Genomic DNA, 20,116 nt, shown 5'->3' on the forward strand with positions numbered 1-20,116 from the left:
TATTTCCCTTCCAAGGTTCTGGTAGTAGGAGTGGGCTTACATTAATCTTTCAGAAAGCGCCTAAAGCCAACTGGCACTCATCATACATAATGGAATAGCTCACCATGTTAGCCATCTGCTAAAAATTGTACTTCACACTGCACATCGAATGTATTCCCGATCAGTGTGAATGACTCAGTCCTGGTTGAATGACCACTAAACTTTTGACCTCGACACACATGTACACTCATAACTACAGGTACCGGCAAACACAAACAGAATTTTAGTGAAACTCGTTCCAATACATCTATCCATTTTCTGTGGCACTTGTTCTCATTTAGATTGAGGGTGAGCGTGAGTCTCAGCCAATCACAGGGCACATTGAGACAAACAACCATGCATGCATGTTGAAATTGCCATATCATCAAATGCAATAGGTAAATCTTATGTCCTGTTGTTTGCATCCAAGTCACATGGTCAGCTGCAAGTGTCCGTCCTTGACTGTTGTGTGACTGGCTTGTTTGCATACTAAGTAATGATTACATTTGGGATTGGGGCTCCCAAATGACTCAGTGGTTCTGCGGATCCTGCAGCCTGACTCTCACTCATCCACCTTCGAGCATCTGCAACGACAGTAAGTTGGATTCTAATTTGTTATCACTACATTCGGGCAGTGATTCATAATGAGTGAATAAGTGTGACGTGAACGATCATCAGGTATGCGTTGGGAATTTCATTCAATTAAGTCTGAAATTATTTCCGCACAACACACAATCTATCTTTGTCCATCTGTCTAAGCCAGTGATGTTTCCTGACAGATGAAATTAAATGCTCATCCACAAAGTGGCAAAAGGTACAATTAACCTGTAGCCATTCATAAAACAGAACACTGAATATATTACGTGGCCTGAATTTACAGTGACGCTCCAATAGTGTAGTACCATCTTCTGCCACAACAGGCAGCACTGCGGTCAACTGAAAGCGATGCATCTTAATTAACAGCATGAAGAAAAGGATGCCGCGTCCTTGTCGTACATTTCCACATTTTCCCGTTTAAACATTCGTTCCTACAGTGCAGAGATAATATCTACCCGGGCCGTGAGTATTGTTTTTAACATCTGTTTGTATGTGTTTGTGGCTCTCTTGTGTGTTAAAGTAGCAGTTGTTTGAAGGTGTATGTTAATTTATTTCACCCCCCGACTGTGGTACTTCACGTTACATGTGAGCGTCAAGTTAGCGGAATTTGGTTGGAGAACATTCGATGGTTTATTTGAACATTTCGGTTTTGAAATTAATTATCTTTGGTTTTAGTTGGCAGTTTTACAATAAAACTAAAGTGGGAGGGACACAACTTGAAGAAAGCAGACTTTTTTCTTTTTTTTAAGTGGCAAGCGGAAGGAAGGTGTTTTCATTAGTCGCGTCCTGCATGTTCTTTTTGTCATCGTTGATTGTGGCACAAACTACTGAAGACGAATTCCTGATGAGATCTTACATACTTGGTCAATAAAGGTGATTCTGATACAATTTTTAGTGTGTTCAGAGCAAGTGGATGGAATAAAACGATTTCTAAAATATCAATTTTTACCAATTATGGATAAGTCTTGAACCTATCAGGTTTTTCTAATAAACTGTGCCGTGGTTAAAGGACGAATTTTTTGCAATTTCTTCTTCTCCCCCAGTAATGAAGGTGTTTGGTGGAGTGCTGGTCTTCTTGGCCTATTTTGGCCATGCCACTTCAGCGTGCCCGGCGCTTTGCCAATGCTACCCACGAAGAGCAGAGGTGGTCTGCAATGAGGTTCCCCTGACGGTATTCCCCGTTGAGAGCCTCCCCGAGAACACCAGCACCCTCACCATCCAGTTCACCAACATTACATCCATCTCGGAACAGGATCTCAACGCAACGCCCCGGCTGAAGCAACTCCACCTATTCAGCAACCACCTCAACAACCTCTCCTCGCACCTCCTTAGAGGCGTGCCTCTGCTCACCACTTTGGACCTCACCGGCAACAAGCTGAGCCATTTGCCTGCAGAGGTCTTCAGCCATGCCCCGCTTCAAATCCTGGTGCTCAAGAACAACCTGGTTGAGAAAGCGGACGCCGCGTGGCTTCCCGATAACTCCGACCTGACCTGGTTGGACGTCTCTGGGAATCGTCTAACCAACATCTCAGAAGATTTTCTTCAAAAAATGCCCCACCTGGAAAACCTCGACCTCTCCAACAACCATCTGTTGAAGATCTTGGCAAATTCTTTGGATCCACTCATCAAACTTGATCGCCTAAATCTTCAGAACAACAAACTGGACAGCCTGGATGCTTCTTTATTCGAAAGCACCCAGAACCTCACCTACTTGTTCCTCTCCAGGAACAAGCTCACTCATCTTCCCCCGAACATTTTTCAGAAGCTCACTCAGCTCAAACACCTCAGTCTGGACGACAACCAGCTTAGCAGTGTCCCTCCAGGACTGCTCGACCATCTGAACGCTCTGGAGGACGAAGGCCTGGACCTGACTGCCAACCCATGGGTGTGTGACGGGAAGATGGCGTACCTCCTCAGGTGGCTCCAAAACAACCAAAAGAAAGCATTTCTACCCGAGACCATGATTTGTTCCGGTCCTCAGTCTCTCAAGGGTCGCTCGGTGATGTCACTCACAGAGACTGAACTAAAAATTTGATTAAAGGATTAAAAAAAGAAAAAAGGTCTTTGTTTCATTCATATTGCTGATGCTATATCAAGCTATCGTCAACTTAGCTACTGCTGGCGGGATTTAGCATAAGCACTGAAATAGATTTTTTCTAAATAGCGGATTTATTTTATCACAGGGGTGGTCTGGGATTGCTGCACTGTCACCAAGGGGTAAAAGTCAAAGGTCAAAAGTCCGCCCCCGATGGGTCGGCCGTGGATGAGCTGCAGTGTTTACTTGATTCTGTTTGCCTCTTGCAACATTTTGTCCCGACTGACTGTCCTCGTTCACAAGACAGCAACCCCATTTCGGCATAAACAGACTGCTCTCCAGACACTTTTAGGTAAGACGAAAAATCTTTGTCATAATCTTTATTTTTTTAAAAATAATAAGAATTTAACTTGTCCTGGTACATGTTTGCAGTGGTTGAAGATGAATTTGATTCTGGTGCTGATGTTATGCGCAATAAGTAACCGCGGTGTCCGTGCCTGCCCACATCGCTGCTCCTGTTCGGGTTCTGAGGTGGAGTGCGCCGACGTCTCGAACATGACGTCGTTCCCCGTCGACGGTTTACCGTCCAACACCACGGTGTTGTCCATCTGGTCCACCCAGATATCTTCCTTAGAAGCGGGTCATTTCAATGCCGTGCCCTTTCTGAACAGGCTTCAGCTGTACGCCAGCATGTTGGACAAGCTTCCTTCGGATCTCCTGCGGAACGCTTCCCAGCTGAACTCATTGGATCTCACGGGGAACCGACTAATCCGTCTTCCTCTGGGAGTCTTCCGGCAGAAGTCGCTCCGCGATTTGGTCCTCAAAAACAATCGCATCGAAGAGGCGGAAGCGGGTTGGTTTGATGAGAACAACAGCCTGACCCAGTTGGACTTATCAGGCAATCGTTTATCCGACATCCCGGTGTCGTTTCTTCAAAAGCTGCAACATCTGCAGAATTTGGATTTGAGTCACAACAAACTAGAAGCTCTGCGACCGGATGCCTTGAAGAACCTGCACCACCTGGACGTTCTTAATCTGGCCGGGAACAAACTGAGCGTCCTGACGCCGACGACCTTCAGCCACAACCCGAAGCTCTCGCGTCTGTTTCTACAAGAGAATCAACTCCGGGATCTTCCGCCGTCCCTCCTCTCGGTTCTGCGTCGACTTCAGTTACTTCTTCTCAACCAGAACAAGTTGCGACATCTCCCCGCGGGCCTGCTGGATGACAAGGACTCGTCTTTCCAGCTGATCCTCGCGACCAACCCATGGCTGTGCGATGGGAAAATGGAGTACCTGTGGAGATGGCTCAATGAACATCCTCAAAGTGTCTTTTATCTGGAGGAGGTGACCTGCGCCGGGCCGGAAGCTCTCAAGAACAGACAAGTGGCGTCTTTAACGGAAAGTGAACTTGGTCTGGTCAGATAAAAACGATTTTCAAGCAAATTATTGTCAAATGCAAAGATTTGTGATGAACACGACGTGTGTTTTTCTTGACTTTTAAGTTTTGACTCGTGTTTTTCCATCTCATGTCTACTCGTTAGCTTATCGTTTCTAACTGTTCTCGTCAGCCGCGTTCCGGTTCATCGGCTCCCTCCGGTCACTCGTGGCTTGCCCAGGTGTGCCTCGTCGTCTCGTCCATTTGCTTGTATTTAGTTCCTTGGTTTCTTATGTTTCATTTTTGCAATAAATCTGACAGAGATGTTTTAATGGTGTGAGTGTGTGTGTGTGGGGGGGGGGGGGGCTGAATCTTCCAGCTGATCTCCTCTGGATGTTATTTTTTTTCTTCAGGTTTTTCCTGCCATCACTACCATGATGAAACCTCTGCATGGGTTGGTAATTCAAATTGAGGATAAAATACAGCCTCCTGCTCCGATCCACACTTATGAAAATGAAACATCATTCATCAAAGAAAGCGCTGAGGAAAACAACTTGATTTTGATTTCATGACTTTGCTGCTGTGAATTGGGAATTTCTCCATTGCGAGACTAATAAAGGTTTTCTTCTATACAGGCCCGGGCAGAGTGCAGCTTTGCACACTGGGAGCTAAATGTTGACGAAGGGGCTCAAAGACTGCCTTTAGTGTGAAAGCAAAAAGCAAACATGCGCTGGGGCCTCCATAGTGGCAAAATTGCTGCAAGGCATCTGCGGGCTGTCATATTTTTCATCTTGAAGAGTGAGCAGGCTGGTAAGATGAAATGACAAACAAACCTTTTCACTTGACATTTTACCGCAGTGGCGCCTTAAACATTTCTGACTGCCACGGGAATGCAAAAAGGTCACAAATTTAAAGTCTCGCTGCACCGTCTTGTCATATGACCGATGAATATGTTTCCAGCACTTCAGAATAAGAGCTTTGCCATCTGCGTTTTTTTTTTACTTCAGAGCTTTTTACAAGTCCAAAAATGAAAAATATAAAATATTTTTTTTAAAAATTCTGCGATGTCGCACTTCCGGGTAACGTCCTGTCGATGTGGGAGCACTTCCTGAGTGACTTGCTGTTAATTTTTTTTTTTAATGAAACAACAATCTTTATTGACCAACTCAAATCACAGAGAACTATCCGAACAAGTTATTAATACATACATAGTATAAAGAGAGATAAACGAAAAGCAGACTGTTGATTTTGTGCTGCTCCTGGGGCACTTCCTGTTGTTTCTAGGTCACTTCCTGTTGATTTATTTACAGTATTTTCTTAATTCATTGGTCTTCAAGCGTGGCACCACAGTGCAGCAACAGTTTTGATCATTAAATTGTACTTCTTCATTTTTAATAAGATTGCTCATTTTCAGCTTGATATTATAGCATCTATTTCATAATGTCACAACGATGTCACCTAAAGAACTCCAGCATTCGTTTTAATCTGCCCATCAATGGCGCACTTAGTTCTTTAACCATCTTTCATGTCCAGCTCAGGTTAAAAGGAGGAAAGAGTTTTTCCCCCCTCCTCATTAAAATGCAACCTCAAGGTGGAACAGAAACGTCGCTTCCAGGCCAAATTAGCATACGAATGCTCCCACTGTGCCTTTTATCAACACTCCCACGCACGACTCGGGCACTCAAATGGCACGTTCAGGCTCCGGCGGATTTTTTCATTGCATCGTTTTGCAAAGCGGCAGCGTGTCGCTGAGTTGAACGAGTATGAAAACACAACAACATCCCGTGCGTTAACCCCCCATCCTCATCCGTCGCTACCTTGATGTGCATCGTTGCCATTTCGTCTCCCAGCTCATAAATCTACGCCGGCTAAAAACTGGAAGTAGGGCTTGAAAATGTACTTTTATCTCATGACTGAGACAGAAAACTGAGGTGGCTTCCACAACTGCACGATTGGTCGATAAACGGCCTCTCACTGTTTTCCCGAGGGAATGATGGGCTATTATATCCTGATGTGAGCTGGATGCTCTTTTTTTCAACGCTTGGCGATGTTTTATGTTAGGAGTAAATGTTTTGGGATGGATACATTAGTAACGATCAACCTGAACATGAGATTCAATTGGCACATGCTCGCAAACCAGCTGAACTAGCGAAGCGGGGACAACCTAGTTTAAAAAAAAAAGGTTTCCGACATTTTAACACGTATGCATACCTGTCGACTTTTCGGAGCGCCAACCTGTATAAACTACCAAAAAAATCCTTATAAAGAGCAAAAAATCCTTATAACATACCAAAGCATTTTATATGTCAAAATAACGGCAGAAAAAAAACACGAAATTTTCAATGATATTTATTGTAGATCTCCATAATACAATGTCTGGTTAATGTCTAATCATAATTCTACTTAGTGGCATTACTGTGTTCAAAGTTGTATTCCTGCGTTACTTTTTTCACCAACTCCAAATCATTTGGAGTTGGTGAAAAAAAAACTCGTAAATTTTCAGAATCCGTATGATTTGTGCGATACGGCCATATACGTAAGATTCACCACAAAATCCGTATGAACTATGGCTAAACCGTATGAGTTGACAGGTATGCGTATGCAATTAAAAGTAAAGGTGCCTTGTCATCACCGTCACTCTTTTGCCCACTCAAGCGTGAAAAATGACTTTGCTTCTCGGGGGGGGGTTGCTCTTGATGAGCGCCACTAAAAGTTTTAATGACTTCTTCCAAGCTGACTCACCTTGTCCTGTCCAGGACTTTGACATGAAAAAAAATAATAAAAGCACACGCTCATTATGCTTCCCACGTGGATTGCAATACCTCATTGCCATGCTAAAATTATGGACAAAACGACAGGGTTTGCAACATTGCCTTTTGTGTGTCCCCCCCGCCCCCTCTCTTTTGTACATCGATTTCTACAAGCTAAGTGATCGCTCACGCAAGGGCACAAACTGCCCTGACAGAGTTTAATTACCTCCACATATTAGAAAAGAGAAGGAAAAAAATAATAGACAGCACAGGGCATTTCATCAGCAAGTGACATCTAAATCTCCTTGACGGCTTCTCGCATCCCTTGCCATGAGTTTTTTGGATCCTCTAACGATTCTTTCGCTCTGATGCGAAAGGGATTAGCATCCGGCTACAACTGTCCCCATGGGGGGGGGCTTTATGCGCCATCTATAAAAGACCTTTCACCTGTTGCGGGGCTGCCCGGGCGCGGTTTGCTCCCAGGCTGCAACTTGGGAGGGTCAAGGCGAGATCATGTATCAGCGGGCGAGGGACGGGGCTGAATGTTTTCTGAAGGTTGGACGGAAATAAAAACCTACAAAGACTATCCCGAACGACGTATTGACCCGCTGTGTTTGACATCAAACTTGAAGGATGTCTGCTAGCTTATGGACAGATTGATTTTGGAATCAAGCGAAGGAGCTTGAGAACAAGCCCCGGCTTTGAACAATCCATTTGGGCCTTTTGGCCATCAAAGGCTTAAATTCACTCAGTGCTTGGCACCGGTGTGCAATGTGCTCATTCAAACTGCCATGTAAGGTGAGACCAAAGCGCCTGACTGGAATGTTCCAAACGGATGACATTTTAAGCATTCTGCGATGACAAACAAACAGGGATTCCTCATTGAGTTGTTGCATTTGACGTTTTCTCAAAGAGAAAACCGCTGGCTCTCATATCGCCGGCGTCAGGCGGAAACATGTTCCGTCCAATTTTGGTCCAGATGAGTTCACATGGTTTTCCTTGGAGTGGAAAGACAAAATCAGTTTGTTGCCCCTCATTAGCAATTTAAGCTAGCTTGCTAGCTAGTTACACTCTTGATGCCAATGTTACTTCTATGTTTTTAAATACAGTTCTGGTTCACTGGGTTCATCTAAAAGATGTCCTTTTCATGGGGGAAAAGTGTTTATGCCATTTTCTTGTTTTACTGGAGTACTTTTAAGTTGCAATAACAGGGTTCAACGCTACATGGCAGACATCGCTCAAGAGTGCTTCAAACCCTAAAACTGAACAACTGCATCAGAAAAGAAGAGAGAGCAGTTCCTGGCCAGGAACCAGGACTCGGTTAGGTCGAGAAAATGGTCCCGTTCAGTTAAATAGGAACTAGATTTTATTTTGGTCGAATCTTTCTGCCTACAATGTAATTTGCCTGTTAGTCGTGAAAGATTTTAACCAAAGTCGCACAAAATGCGTGCACGTTTTGCTTTTTCTTGGGATTTTAGTGCTCTTATGACAATTAGTCCAACAAGAATGACCATCATCAACATGAGGCTTTTCAAAATAGTCACCAAAACAACAACAACAACAACAAAAGTAAAGCTAAGCACTATCATCTGATTTAGTGCCTAAACTTTTTGCCGCATTCATGAGCGCGCGCCAGCCCGGCGCTCTTATCTTCACGACTTTTACGGCCTCGAGTGTTTTATGAGCAAGTGTAAACAAACACTCAGCGGCAGCGACGTCAGTACCGCCTGCGCAACCCAACGAGATCCCGTTTCAAAGAAATCTGCCCTTTGCTGGGGGGGGAGGATGGGGCGGCGGGGGGTAATAACACTCAACAGCAACACAGGGAAATCAAGGTTCCACATTAGCAAACAAACAAAAATACTGCAGAGACAAGATGCACCACGCAAAAGGAATTCGTTCAGCAAGTTGTTGGGCCATTTAGTGTAAATTTGGCCGCACATCACAACAATCTATGCAGAGAAGCAATTTACAGAACGGCAAATCTCATCTTGGGTGAAGCTGACTTTTGTTTCTATTTTCACGTTCACATTAGAGGGGCTCCCTAATTCCTCTTTAGATTGCAACATGCGCCAAAAATAATGAGGCTGTAACTCTTCTCCCAGATGGGAAGATTCCGAGCGGCCGAATGCATATTTTTCTACCACCTGGAAGCACTCTTTCAAGTCACCTCCGACTATGTGATTCTTATCTTTTTCATTAACAGAGAAGACATAAATAACGTCTACGTCTCTATAATGTGGTGCTGATAAAGCAGTGCTGCATTCACAGTAAACCAGATTTTATCATCAGCCAGATTGCATTCATTTATTTCTCTGTTTGGCAAAGACATTTTTTACCCCCCCCCCCCGCCCCCCGTGTGAGGGCTTTTTTTTTTTACCCAATTTTACACTTTCATCTCATGGCGTTTTTAAAGTTACACTTTTTACTTAGCTAAAACCAAACGGAAAACCCCTTTGATACATAAAATTTAATTTAACACAATAACAACAAAATGTGAAGAATTAAATTTGTGTCTGACGCAGATGATTCGCAATGTAGCGCCATCTGCTGCCGAGGAGGACTTGATGTTTTTTTTTTTTTTTTTTTTGCCTTGTACTTCTCTAAATTAAAGTAATTCAATTTATTTTTCCACACCTCACGTAACATCTTAAATAATATTGGGCTAGTTTGCTCACGACTATCGTACGTAAAAGCAACAAGGGTGTGGTTCCACCATGGACGCCCCCCCCCCCCACCCACCCCCCAAGGATAAAAAGACGTGACAGGTTGAGCAAAGTCCGTAAATTTTGCACCTCATCCAGACTTTGTTTTCACGCCAGGTCACGATTAATCTTGGTAATTGTCTCGCCGACGCTGTCATCGTGCTCCAAGAGTGCATTTACGCACACAAATGCTTCCACGATCGTCTTTGGCAGACGAGAACTCCGTCGTTTCTTCTCGATAGCCACATCGGTCTTGTTGAGGTCTTGTTCTTGCAGCGGAAAATAAATCCCAAATGAGACCACCACTGGGAAGATTGAAAGAAAAAAAAAACAGTACTGCACATTATCACACACTGTTATTCAAATGAAGGGGTTTGGCCATTTTAGATGCAAATGCATTTAAATATCCTATTTGTAGTGCCTCGGGACACACGATAACTGCATTCTGGCTCATCTTTTCTGATTGAATCACCCAAAGTAGCTGCTTTGCTTATACACGCTGGATTTTACACGTGATTTTTTTTTCGTGAACTAAATTTGATTGTGTCCAGAGAGACACTGGTGAGTGCATTTGTTGCCATATTATATTGATCTCAATAAGAGAAATTCAAGCTTTATTGTCTTAAAATAAAGAGCGGCACATATCAAATTATATTAAATAAATGCGATACAACATCATATCATACATGACCAAGCCCTGGAATGTCCTGCGAGGCGAGGCAGAGAGGAAAGCGCTGCCGAGTATACATTGTGGCATCCCGAGAAAATAATGAGAAGTGCAGGTCAGCTGAAAGGAGTTTCAGGAATAATTGCCTCCTACATGGGCAAACATTTCTTTTTAAATAGAGCCACGGTGCCATTATTGTCCACCCACTCTCACTCGTCTACATGTTTATTTAGGTGGCAAAGGAGTGGAAAGCAGGAGACAAAACAACAAAACATGAAAACAGTCCTCGGAAGAACAATATCGACTCACAGTGTGTCACTTGAACTGCAACTTTTTTTCTGTCATAAGTTTGGATGCATTTTATTTTTCTGCCTTGTAGAAACACTTTTTTTTTTGTAGCTGCTCCATATCTCGAGCGCCCACAGAATGCCACAGACGAGCAACATGGAGGAGTGAAAATACTGATTAGCCAACAGCCCACAGCAGGTCACAACTAAAGGAGTGAATGTATGCAGTTGTTTGCGTGCATCGGAGGCGGGCAGGCGAGGACGAGGACGAGGATATTTGTCTCGGCTTGGGAGCTCGTGAAATCTTTTTTTTTTTTGCGCCTGAAGTCTGTATATTTGTTGATTGAACACTCCTTGAACAAAACTTTCACACTATAGCCCCCACCTGTCAGTGTGCACAAAAGGCTTTTCTCCGCATGCTGGTTAGCCGAGATAGCCGCTATCGTTAGCGTTGTTCGCAGAGCGCGTGGGCCGACCGATGTGCACCGTCTGCCCTTGACCTTATGCGTGCAGCCCTGTGGATGCAAAACGAGCTTGCGTTAGCGAGGAGGTTGCTGTGTCAATGCTGGGATTTGCACTTTGTGCTGTTTACGTGCCAATGATTTCCTAAAAAAAAAAAATCATAATAAAAATAATTGCATATGGATGACATCATTTGACCTCCCGGTGAACTAAAAACATTGTAATATGTATGCTAGTCCTCATGCCATAGTACTGCAGAGGAATTTATTGATTGAGTTAAATGAATCACCTGGAAATCATAATATTAACTCATTCAGTACCAGCCAATTCTGGACCAAGTCTGAAAAGACGTTTAAAAACGTCATTGGGAGTGAATGAGTTAAGAGGTGAAAAAAAAAATTCGCAATTCAATTTTTTTTCAAAATTGTTCCTCTCAAATGCAAACGGAAAGAATGACTCTGTGTCACTCACAAAATACATTTTCACATTTGATCTTTATTTTTAGCATCACTTACAGGAAAAACCCCCCCAAAACTGTGCTGAATTCCAATGTAAACGTCGACAAGAATGTAACTGTTAAGTACGGCACACTTCGTACTCTACCGTTGTACACAAAATCTAAAGAATATCTCTCCACTTTTAACCCTTTCAGGGACAGCAGTTACTATAGTGGACAGCTTATCATGTTATCAAGTTACAGGGTGCATGAAAGGGTTAAAGCAACTGAGCCTATTGTGAATCACACGCGCACTCGACTTAATGAACAAATCAATTCAGAGATCATCCAAGGAGGAGGACAAATCTTCTGCAACGTTTAAAGCATCACAGTTAAATATCCTGCAGCCAAACCGAGCACGCGCGCTTCGCAGTGTCAGTTTTACAGTGGGTGTGGAAAAAAAATAGAGGGTCACGACCTTAGAAACATTCCGGCGCACCAGATCGAGTTTACAGTAGATCCAATGCCTCGCAGTCACGCCGCGGCCCCAAAATGAGGGCGACAGACACACCGTGAACAGCTGTGAGGTTGCACTAGACTGCGCAACAACAACAACCCCCAAGAGGCCTTCATTTTGTTTACTCCCCGGACACTTTATTAGGTACACTCTTGGAGAAAATGATAAACTGAAAAAAAACCCCACACACATCTTAATCAAAATATTTAGGCAATGGACGATAATGAATACATACATTCACTTGAAAATAAAAATCTTTTTTTCTTAGGAATTTATTTTGGGGCATCGGGTTATTTTATTTTGATTTTTTGGGTGGGGGGGGTTTGTGTGTTTTTTGTTGTTTTCAGAATATTTCTTTTCTGTTTTCTGAATATTAAGTGGTGGAAATGACAGAAAAACATTCAAAACAGTAAAAAAAAGTATCTTTTTTTTAAACAGAATATTCCATTCAACAACAACAACAACAAAAAAAACTGAAATAAATTTAATACACAAAACACAAAAAAATGTGAAAACTTTTTTTTTTTTACAAAATAAAAATAGGAAAAAACATATTTAAAAAAACCTAAGAACACTTCCTTAGTTAAGCACCCAGCTGCTCTAATGTAACAACACTGTGGGACGTGTGCATCCCGACCTTTCACAATGGGACAAAAACAAACATAGGAACATTATGATTCATACAGAAGAATAATAAGGTTCTCAAATAAATATAAGGCTTATTACTATACATTGGATATAAAAAGCCAACACAGACCTGCTCATATGGCAGGTTCATAATATAAAAAGTAAGAGAAATCATTTCAAAATGTTTAGATTTTTTTTTCAGTTGTCTTGTACATGTGATAGATGGTGGAAGAAAAAAATGTCAAATGATATATCTTGGTCAAATTTTTAATATCACAAAAAGCTGGCATTTGAACAGGGGTGAATAGACTTTTTATATCCATTGTACATGCAGCTGTTCAGTCACAATTCAAGTCAGTTTTCACAATCCATCTGCCTGAAGGGAATCACAAAGGCACAGCTAATTGGGTCAATAGTTGACTGGCCTTCAAATCCATTCAATGCCTTCAAAACTGCTTCTGAGTGAACCCGACGACGTATAATTTTTGGGTACTGCTTCTGAGCGAGCAGTACCACTGATAGTGGTACTAAATATGAGCAAGGCGTTCACGGTTGTGATTGAGCTGCATAGTTTAGCGAAATCAATCTGTGGTTCTATTGTCATAACAACAATGATAAGAAATCACATTTGTAAAGCGCTTCTTTCAATACCTACGGCTGTATTAAAGCGGAAAGAAGTAAAAATAAAAGCCTTGCGGTGAGGCGCTAAGCGGTCACCTCTGCCGAACGTAACGACAGCTAGCTAGCAGTCTCAAGCAAGACTCCAGCTGTTAAATGTCTGCCCGGGGTTTACCTTCGACCACCGGGGACTGCTGTTAATAGTGTTAGTGAGGCTTTATGGTCTCCCAAAAAATAAAAATACACTTAACTATGCTAAATGAAATGGAATGAGCTGCTAACAAAACTGAAGCTAGCTAGTGTAAATACTTTTATAACCAGGTTAAAAGCTATGCTAGTTTTTTGTTGTTGCTGTTGTTACATATTCTACTTATTTTTTAACCACACACTGAGCTGGAATGGATTAGCTGCATTTCCATTCCTTGAAATTATTTTATGTTTCGGTTTGGTCGCGGTATGGAATAAATTACCATCCGAGGTTCCATTGTACCGCTACATCGCAAAATCAGAGAAAATGATCATTTTGTTGTGGTCTCTTTTTTTTTAAATTATTATTATTTTTTTTCCAGAGCTACATTTTGACATGCTTTGCCATTCTGTCCATGTGAGGAACTGTTCAGAGAACCGTACAATGTTTGTTTTCAGATGTTCTCTCAAGGCTAGCGTGGAGGTCGTGGTCCCGGTTAGCCTTGCGGGGGCTCTTCAGCAGTACCCCACACACGTGTTTCCCGCCGCCATCCTGATCGGAGCGCAACGCCATCAGTTCGATCTCGTGCTTGGCGGCCGTCTCCAGAACCTGCTGCTTATTGTAGAACAGGACAAAATTGTTGATGATGGGATGGATGGGCAAGGCGATGGCAATCACGCCGCACAGGAAGCTGATGGCGGCGTTGCAACGGCCCAAGGTGGTCTTGGGGTACACGTCGCCGTAGCCCACCGTGGTCATGGTGATCACGGCCCACCAGAATGACTGCGGGATGCTGGTGAACAAGGTCTCCGGGTGGTGCTGCTCCACGGTGTAGCCCAGCGCAGAGAAGAGGAACACCCCGACGCCCATGTACATGAGGAGCAGGCCCAACTCCTTCAGGCTGCTCTTCAGGGCGCTGGTGAGGGTCTGGAGTCCCGACGAGTGGCGCGCCAACTTGAAGATGCGGGCGATGCGCATGATGCGTAAGGCCTGCACTGCCTGCTGCACGTTGGCCAGCTCCATCACGCCGGCGCCCAGCGAGGTGAGGAGGAGCACCACGAAGAAGGGCATGATGGCCATGAAGTCCACCACGTTCATGAAGGCCAGCGCAAACTTGACTTTGTTCGGGGACGAGACCAGGCGCAGCACGTATTCGATGGTGAACCAGCCGATGCACACCGTCTCGATGCACTGGGGGGAAAAAAATTCATGCGGTTGAAATTGTTTGACCTTTTGTATGGTATTTTATTTGCTTTTGATCTTTCAGAACAACAGTTTTAAAACTTTGATCAACAATGAAATGATTATAAAACTAATCAAGAATTATTTGGAGAAGCCATTCATCGTTTCAAAGGGTTGTGTAATTTAAAATTACACACCGATGATCAACATTTCTGCCTTTTTTTTTTTACACACATGCAGATATTCTTTATCCTCTCCAAAAAAAACAACTGCTTCCTACTTACGGTAGTTGAGATGTCATATCTGGATTACACTGCTACCAAGGTGGATTTTTGCTTATTGCTTTTTTTGTGATTTCGTTATAATTTTTTTTAAATTCAGTAAGTTTTAATTGGTTTATAGAGGTGTCTTTAATTTTTTTCTCAAAATTATTTAGATTTTGTTTTGTTACTATTAGTTTTAAGATAATAATATATAGAATGAGCTTCTTTTTTTTTTTTAAAGTTCCTTTTTTCAGTGTGACCTCCAAGGTGGGGTTCTCCATGAGGTTCCCCTCCTCGTCCTCCACCTGCAGGTCCGGTATTGTGCTGACGCACATAACCACGGAGGAGACCAGGATAAAGACGAAGGAGAGGATGGCGATGATGTGAGCAGCCAAGGACGACTCGGGCTTCTCCATCAGCCTCCACACACACGTCTGGAAGCGCTGCCAACCACTGACGCTCGGGTCTCCATCCCGGTCCACCAGGATGGTCCTCACTTTCTCGGCGATCTCCTCCAGCTCGTCTTCCACCTCCTTCAAGTGGCTCTTGCAGCACTCATCCAGGAAATCCGAGTCAATTTTCCAAAAGTCCATCTCTTTCATAAAGCAGATGGGGCAGATGCCTCGCTTGACGTGAATCTCGCCGTAATAATAAAGCTCCGTGATGCACTTGAAAGCGTCCGGATCCCTGTCGAAATAAAACTCTCCTTTTTCAGGGTCATAGTCATCGCACAGGGAGGAGATGTCCTCCGTGGGGAGGGGGGACACCGAGTTCACCAGCTCGGCCAGGCGAGTGTCCGGGAAGCGGTTGAGAACGTCCCGGCAGAACACCTGTTTCAGTCCGCCGATGTTCACCACGATCTCGGGCTCCTCGCTGGCTCCGGAGCCGCTCCGGTACCGGCTCCTGTGGGTCCCCCACATTGTGTTGGTGTAGGGCCGGGGTGTCCCTATATTTTTGTCAAAGTCAAGTACAAGTGATTAATGGTGCAATTATATAAAAAGAGAAATTCCGAAGCAGGGGTTTAAGTGTCCTTGCTTTCACGCACTGAGGTTTGGCGTCTCTGGGAGTGGACAAAGTTAGACTGAAATCGCGCAACTCTAAATCAAGCTGTAATAATCGAAAGGGTGACTTCCGGTACGACAGAAAAATAAGAGATAAGCTTTTATTCTTTAAGGTGATTTACAAAAAGGGATACAGTACAAAAAGGTTCTTTCACGGTTTTGGGTGATTATTTGTCTCCATCTAGAGGCAAAAAACCCCCATTGTGAACAGAGGCACGGTTATATTTTATTTGTATCATTGGCAAACCTAACGTAAATAACAGTGGGCTATTTGAGTTGAACAAATTAATAGTCTTAATCCGTATAGCTGTGAATCACCCACATTGACTTGGAATGTTACAATTACTGTACACATGTATTGCTAGGACGCATGTGTGGCGTATCAGGCTTTGTTTTGCATGGTTTCCTTGTGTATTTTAATTGTAGACGTCATTCGCTTGTTTTGACTTTTCTTTATCATTTGTTGTGAACGTCAGGCTTCCTTGAAAAACCATACACGGCGCCTTCCGATTGGTCGGCTATTCGGAACTGCTCTTTTCAGCCAATCGATGTTCGCTTTTTGGTTGCAGCGCTCGCGTTCAGCCAATCAGCGTGGGCCACGGTGAATCTCCTCCATTGACTTTATTTCAGGCAGCTGAATCAAGAGGAGGTAGCCTTCGCAGTGTTTGCAAGTACAGGAGGAGACGCAGACGCTGCTAAAATAATGAAACCGTTACTTTCTGGTAAGTGGAACCAAAAAATTCAAATTAGTTCATTAAAAGGCACCGAGATTCTTAGGTTAGGAAATTGTGAAGTTTGGCTGGTTGGCTAGCTTGAATCGTGAAAGCGTCATTGAGAGGCCTCTTTAATTCAATAGGAGTGTGATTTAAGAGGCTTCTTTAATTCAATAAAAGTGTGATTTATAAAACACGTGTCAATGCAGGATAAGCCGTGTTTCAAAAGGACTCCTCTGCTGGTTATACGTAACTGTGCTATAGACTAATGGTTAGCTAAAAAGTACTGATCGTGCTGCTGTGGTTCTTGGTGCAGGAGTGTTGCTGTGCTGCTCGCTGTTTGTTCGTGTGCAAGCCTTTTATTCCCCCAGCGACGATGTGGTCATACTGACCCCGTCCAACTTCAACAGAGAGGTGATCCAGAGCGACAGTCTGTGGCTGATCGAGTTCTACGCTCCCTGGTCAGTGCACAAATGCAGCTTTGGTGGGCTCAATACAGTGCATAGGAGTGTCCCGACAACCAAATTAACAACAAAATTTATGTCTGGAGTGGCCAGTAATTGTAATAGCTCCAGCTTCATAATATTTTTTTGTATTATGTATAATGGTTCTCATGTCTATCATACAATGCTTGGACGGCACAGGTGGATAATGTTGATATGCCTTGTCTTCATCAGGTGCGGCCATTGTCAAAGGTTGACGCCAGACTGGAAGAAGGCAGCGACAGCCCTCAAAGTAAACATGACATCAGTGTATATTAATGTGACTTTCAGCTCTTCTTCTTAGTGGATTGTGGTGATACCATATTGGTGATAATTGCTGGTCGCTCATTGGTGGGGCGGACTTGAGACACTCACATTCGAGGAAATGCGGAAAAGTTTGTATAAGGTCAATTGAGTGTTTAAATGTACTGCCCGTGTTCTCTTTCAGGGTATTGTCAAGGTTGGTGCCGTAGATGCAGATGAACACAAGTCTTTAGGAAGCCAATATGGCATCTCCGGCTTCCCCACGATCAAGATCTTCGGCGCCAACAAGAACATACCCGAACAATATCAAGGTACTTCCGACAGGGTGTCTTTGTCTTTGTATATTTCACTTGAAAAGATTTTTACAACTTTTTTTTTTTCACCCCTCCCTCAGGTGGACGAACTAGCCAGGCCATCGTGGATGGAGCCATGAATGCCCTGCGTGCTCTGGTCAAAGAACGACTGAGTGGCAGTTCTGGCAGCTCGGGTTACAGCAAACGGGTACGACGGAGTCAATGCAGCTTTTCTGGTGTTAATGTATAAAACCAGAGCTTGGCGAGACAGTAAAACTTTGCCTCTGGCAGAGTGGCGGTGGGAGTGACGGTGGCAGTAAAAAGGATGTGGTGGAGCTCACTGATGACAACTTTGACAAGATGGTGCTGGACAGTGACGACGTGTGGTTGGTGGAGTTCTTTGCTCCCTGGTGTGGACACTGCAAGAAGTGAGTTTGAGTCGTCGACACGCTGTCCGTATCGCACAGATTGGACATCGGACTCACATCTTATGGAAAAATATCTTTTGCAGAAGTCAAACAGTGTTATGAATTGATTATTCTAAAGTGATTTAATGTGGAAAGTGATGTGATGAAAGTGCCTTTTTTCAATCATCAGCCTGGAGCCTGAGTGGGCAGCCGCCGCTTCGGCTGTGAAGGAGCAGACGAAGGGCAAAGTTCGCCTGGGAGCTGTGGATGCAACTGTACATCAGGCTGTGTCCAGCCGCTATGGGGTGAGTATGAAACTTTGAAACTTTTATTCTTTTTTTTTTTTTCCCGACATCCTCTTCAGGTCGCATTGATGAAACTAACTGAAACTGAATTTTGAACACGACGGCATTGCTGTAAGAATCTGAAATGTTTCGCCTGTGTTTGCAGATTCGAGGTTTTCCCACCATCAAGATTTTCCGCAAAGGGGAGGAGCCCGAGGACTACCAGGGGGGACGTTCCAGCGGCGACATCATCGCGAGGGCCTTGGATCTGTTTTCTGATAATGCCCCTGCTCCGGAACTGCTGGAGGTTAGTCGGCGAATGTAATTTGACCGCCCCTCAACTTTTGACTGCATACCACGAGGCTCAAGTTCTCATTCCGAAATAAAAAGGGAAGAAAATGTCTTTGTTTTACAGATTATTAACGAAGATGTCCTGAAGGGGACTTGTGAGGACAATCAGCTGTGTATCATTGGTATCCTGCCCCACATCCTGGACACAGGTGAGCACACAGTGTCCTGCAAACTGTACTTTTGTTCGCTGGCACCCATATCACTCACCATTATTTGTAGTCATTAACAGTACTTATAGAATGCAAGGTTAAAAAAAATGCCAGAGTACATTTCTCACACCATGTGACCTTTCTTCTTTACAAGAGTTTTATAGTTAGTTTTACAAACGTAATATATCGTTTTAGCTTTTTTTTTTTTTTTTTTTTTTTGTCTTTCATAAAGGAAAAATTTTATTTTCGTTTTTAGTGTTCGTTAGTTCTCATTAACTCCAATAACAGTGTCACCCACTGGACTCGTGCTTCCTTTATGATCAAGTGTGTTTGAACTGTTCATATGGAAAAAGGCGCCTCTGGTCGAAACGGCTACCTGGATGTGATGGCGAAGATGGCCGACAAGTACAAAAAGAAGATGTGGGGGTAAGAACGAGAGCTGAAACGTTTGGACTCTGATCTCGTAAGAGAAGGGACTTCATCATAGCACCCCTGTCTCATCTCCCCCCCCCCCCCCCCCCCCCCCCCATCAGCTGGCTGTGGGCCGAGGCCGGTAGTCAGATGGAGCTGGAGGCCTCGCTGGGCATCGGCGGCTTCGGCTACCCCGCCATGGCCGCCATCAACACGCGCAAGATGAAATTCGCTCTGCTCAAGGGCTCCTTCAGTGACACCGGGATTCACGACTTCCTCAGGTGAGCGGTACGATGGAGGCGTTCAAATGAACAGCGGGAACGTAAAAATCGTTCTTTGCTGGTGGTTTGCAGGGAGCTTTCTGTTGGACGAGGCTCGACCGCCACGTTGACAGGTGGTGTCCTACCCCAAATTCACTCGGTTGAACCGTGGGATGGAAAAGATGGACAGGTGAGACAAAATGACCGGATTATTTTCCCCAGTCATAAAAATCACATTATATTCTCTCACCAACCAGCTTCCCGAGGAAGAGGAATACGACCTGAGCGACGTCGAGCTGGATGATGATGACTTTGACAAAAAGATTGAGTTATGAAGCTCAGAATCAAAACAAAAGGCGGCTCAGATTTGATCCCGGCTGGTTTACGTCGGATGCGGTCTGGTCCCAGTGCGTGCCACCTCCCCTTCTCCTGTGGAAGAATGGAAGGCCAGGTTGGTCGCAGTCACTGAAATACTCCTGGGGGGGGGGGGGGGGGGGGGCGGCTGAATTTTTTTTTTTTTTTATCAAGTCACAAATACGCATTCGGGGGAGGGGTCAATGACTGGCGTACCTTCTGAAAGTTGCAGTCCAACATGCTCAAAAGGAGACGGGAAGTGTTTTATCGTTGATTCTTCTCCTGTATTTAAATGTGCACTCGTCGCATTCAATGTCAAAACCCCCCCCTCACGCGACATCATATCTTTTTCTTTTACCTG

General features: G+C 44.0%; 4 protein-coding genes across 5 annotated transcripts; 3 read left to right on the forward strand and 1 right to left on the reverse strand.

Annotated features, from left to right (window-relative positions):
* The first annotated feature begins 537 nt into the window (after positions 1 to 537).
* Positions 538 to 2,674, forward strand: LOC147185662 (uncharacterized). 2 transcript variants are annotated; one of them, XM_086104430.1, is made up of 2 exons: positions 538 to 613; positions 1,659 to 2,674. In XM_086104430.1, the coding sequence occupies exons 1-2, from the start codon at positions 544 to 546 to the stop codon at positions 2,648 to 2,650; spliced, it is 1,062 nt and encodes a 353-aa protein (XP_085960556.1). In that variant the 5' UTR covers positions 538 to 543; the 3' UTR covers positions 2,651 to 2,674. The 2 variants fall into 2 exon arrangements, with proteins under 2 accessions (XP_085960556.1, XP_085960557.1); XM_086104431.1 differs by lacking the exon at positions 538 to 613 and adding an exon at positions 993 to 1,077.
* A 202-nt stretch (positions 2,675 to 2,876) lies between these two features.
* Positions 2,877 to 4,357, forward strand: LOC147185663 (uncharacterized). Its single transcript, XM_086104432.1, has 2 exons — positions 2,877 to 3,002; positions 3,083 to 4,357. Exon 2 carries the CDS (start codon positions 3,092 to 3,094, stop codon positions 4,073 to 4,075), a length of 984 nt encoding a protein of 327 aa, XP_085960558.1. The 5' UTR covers positions 2,877 to 3,002; positions 3,083 to 3,091; the 3' UTR covers positions 4,076 to 4,357.
* Positions 4,358 to 11,371: 7,014 nt separating this feature from the next.
* Positions 11,372 to 15,766, reverse strand: LOC147185664 (voltage-gated potassium channel regulatory subunit KCNF1-like). The gene is made up of 2 exons (XM_086104429.1): positions 14,987 to 15,766; positions 11,372 to 14,472 (listed from the first exon to the last, which is right to left on the reverse strand). Exons 1-2 carry the CDS (start codon positions 15,644 to 15,646, stop codon positions 13,711 to 13,713), a joined length of 1,422 nt encoding a protein of 473 aa, XP_085960555.1. The 5' UTR covers positions 15,647 to 15,766; the 3' UTR covers positions 11,372 to 13,710.
* Positions 15,767 to 16,386: 620 nt separating this feature from the next.
* LOC147185665 (protein disulfide-isomerase A6-like) lies at positions 16,387 to 19,891 on the forward strand. The gene is made up of 13 exons (XM_086104315.1): positions 16,387 to 16,509; positions 16,817 to 16,961; positions 17,178 to 17,235; positions 17,431 to 17,557; positions 17,641 to 17,747; positions 17,831 to 17,967; positions 18,137 to 18,251; positions 18,397 to 18,537; positions 18,646 to 18,730; positions 19,084 to 19,156; positions 19,264 to 19,422; positions 19,495 to 19,591; positions 19,659 to 19,891. Exons 1-13 carry the CDS (start codon positions 16,491 to 16,493, stop codon positions 19,734 to 19,736), a joined length of 1,341 nt encoding a protein of 446 aa, XP_085960441.1. The 5' UTR covers positions 16,387 to 16,490; the 3' UTR covers positions 19,737 to 19,891.
* The last annotated feature ends 225 nt before the right edge of the window (positions 19,892 to 20,116 follow it).

This window comes from Hippocampus guttulatus, chromosome 23 (genome assembly GCF_054856545.1).
Source record: "Hippocampus guttulatus isolate MCC_2025c chromosome 23, RoL_Hgut_1.0, whole genome shotgun sequence".
In the NCBI taxonomy this organism is placed as follows: Eukaryota; Metazoa; Chordata; class Actinopteri; order Syngnathiformes; family Syngnathidae; genus Hippocampus; species Hippocampus guttulatus.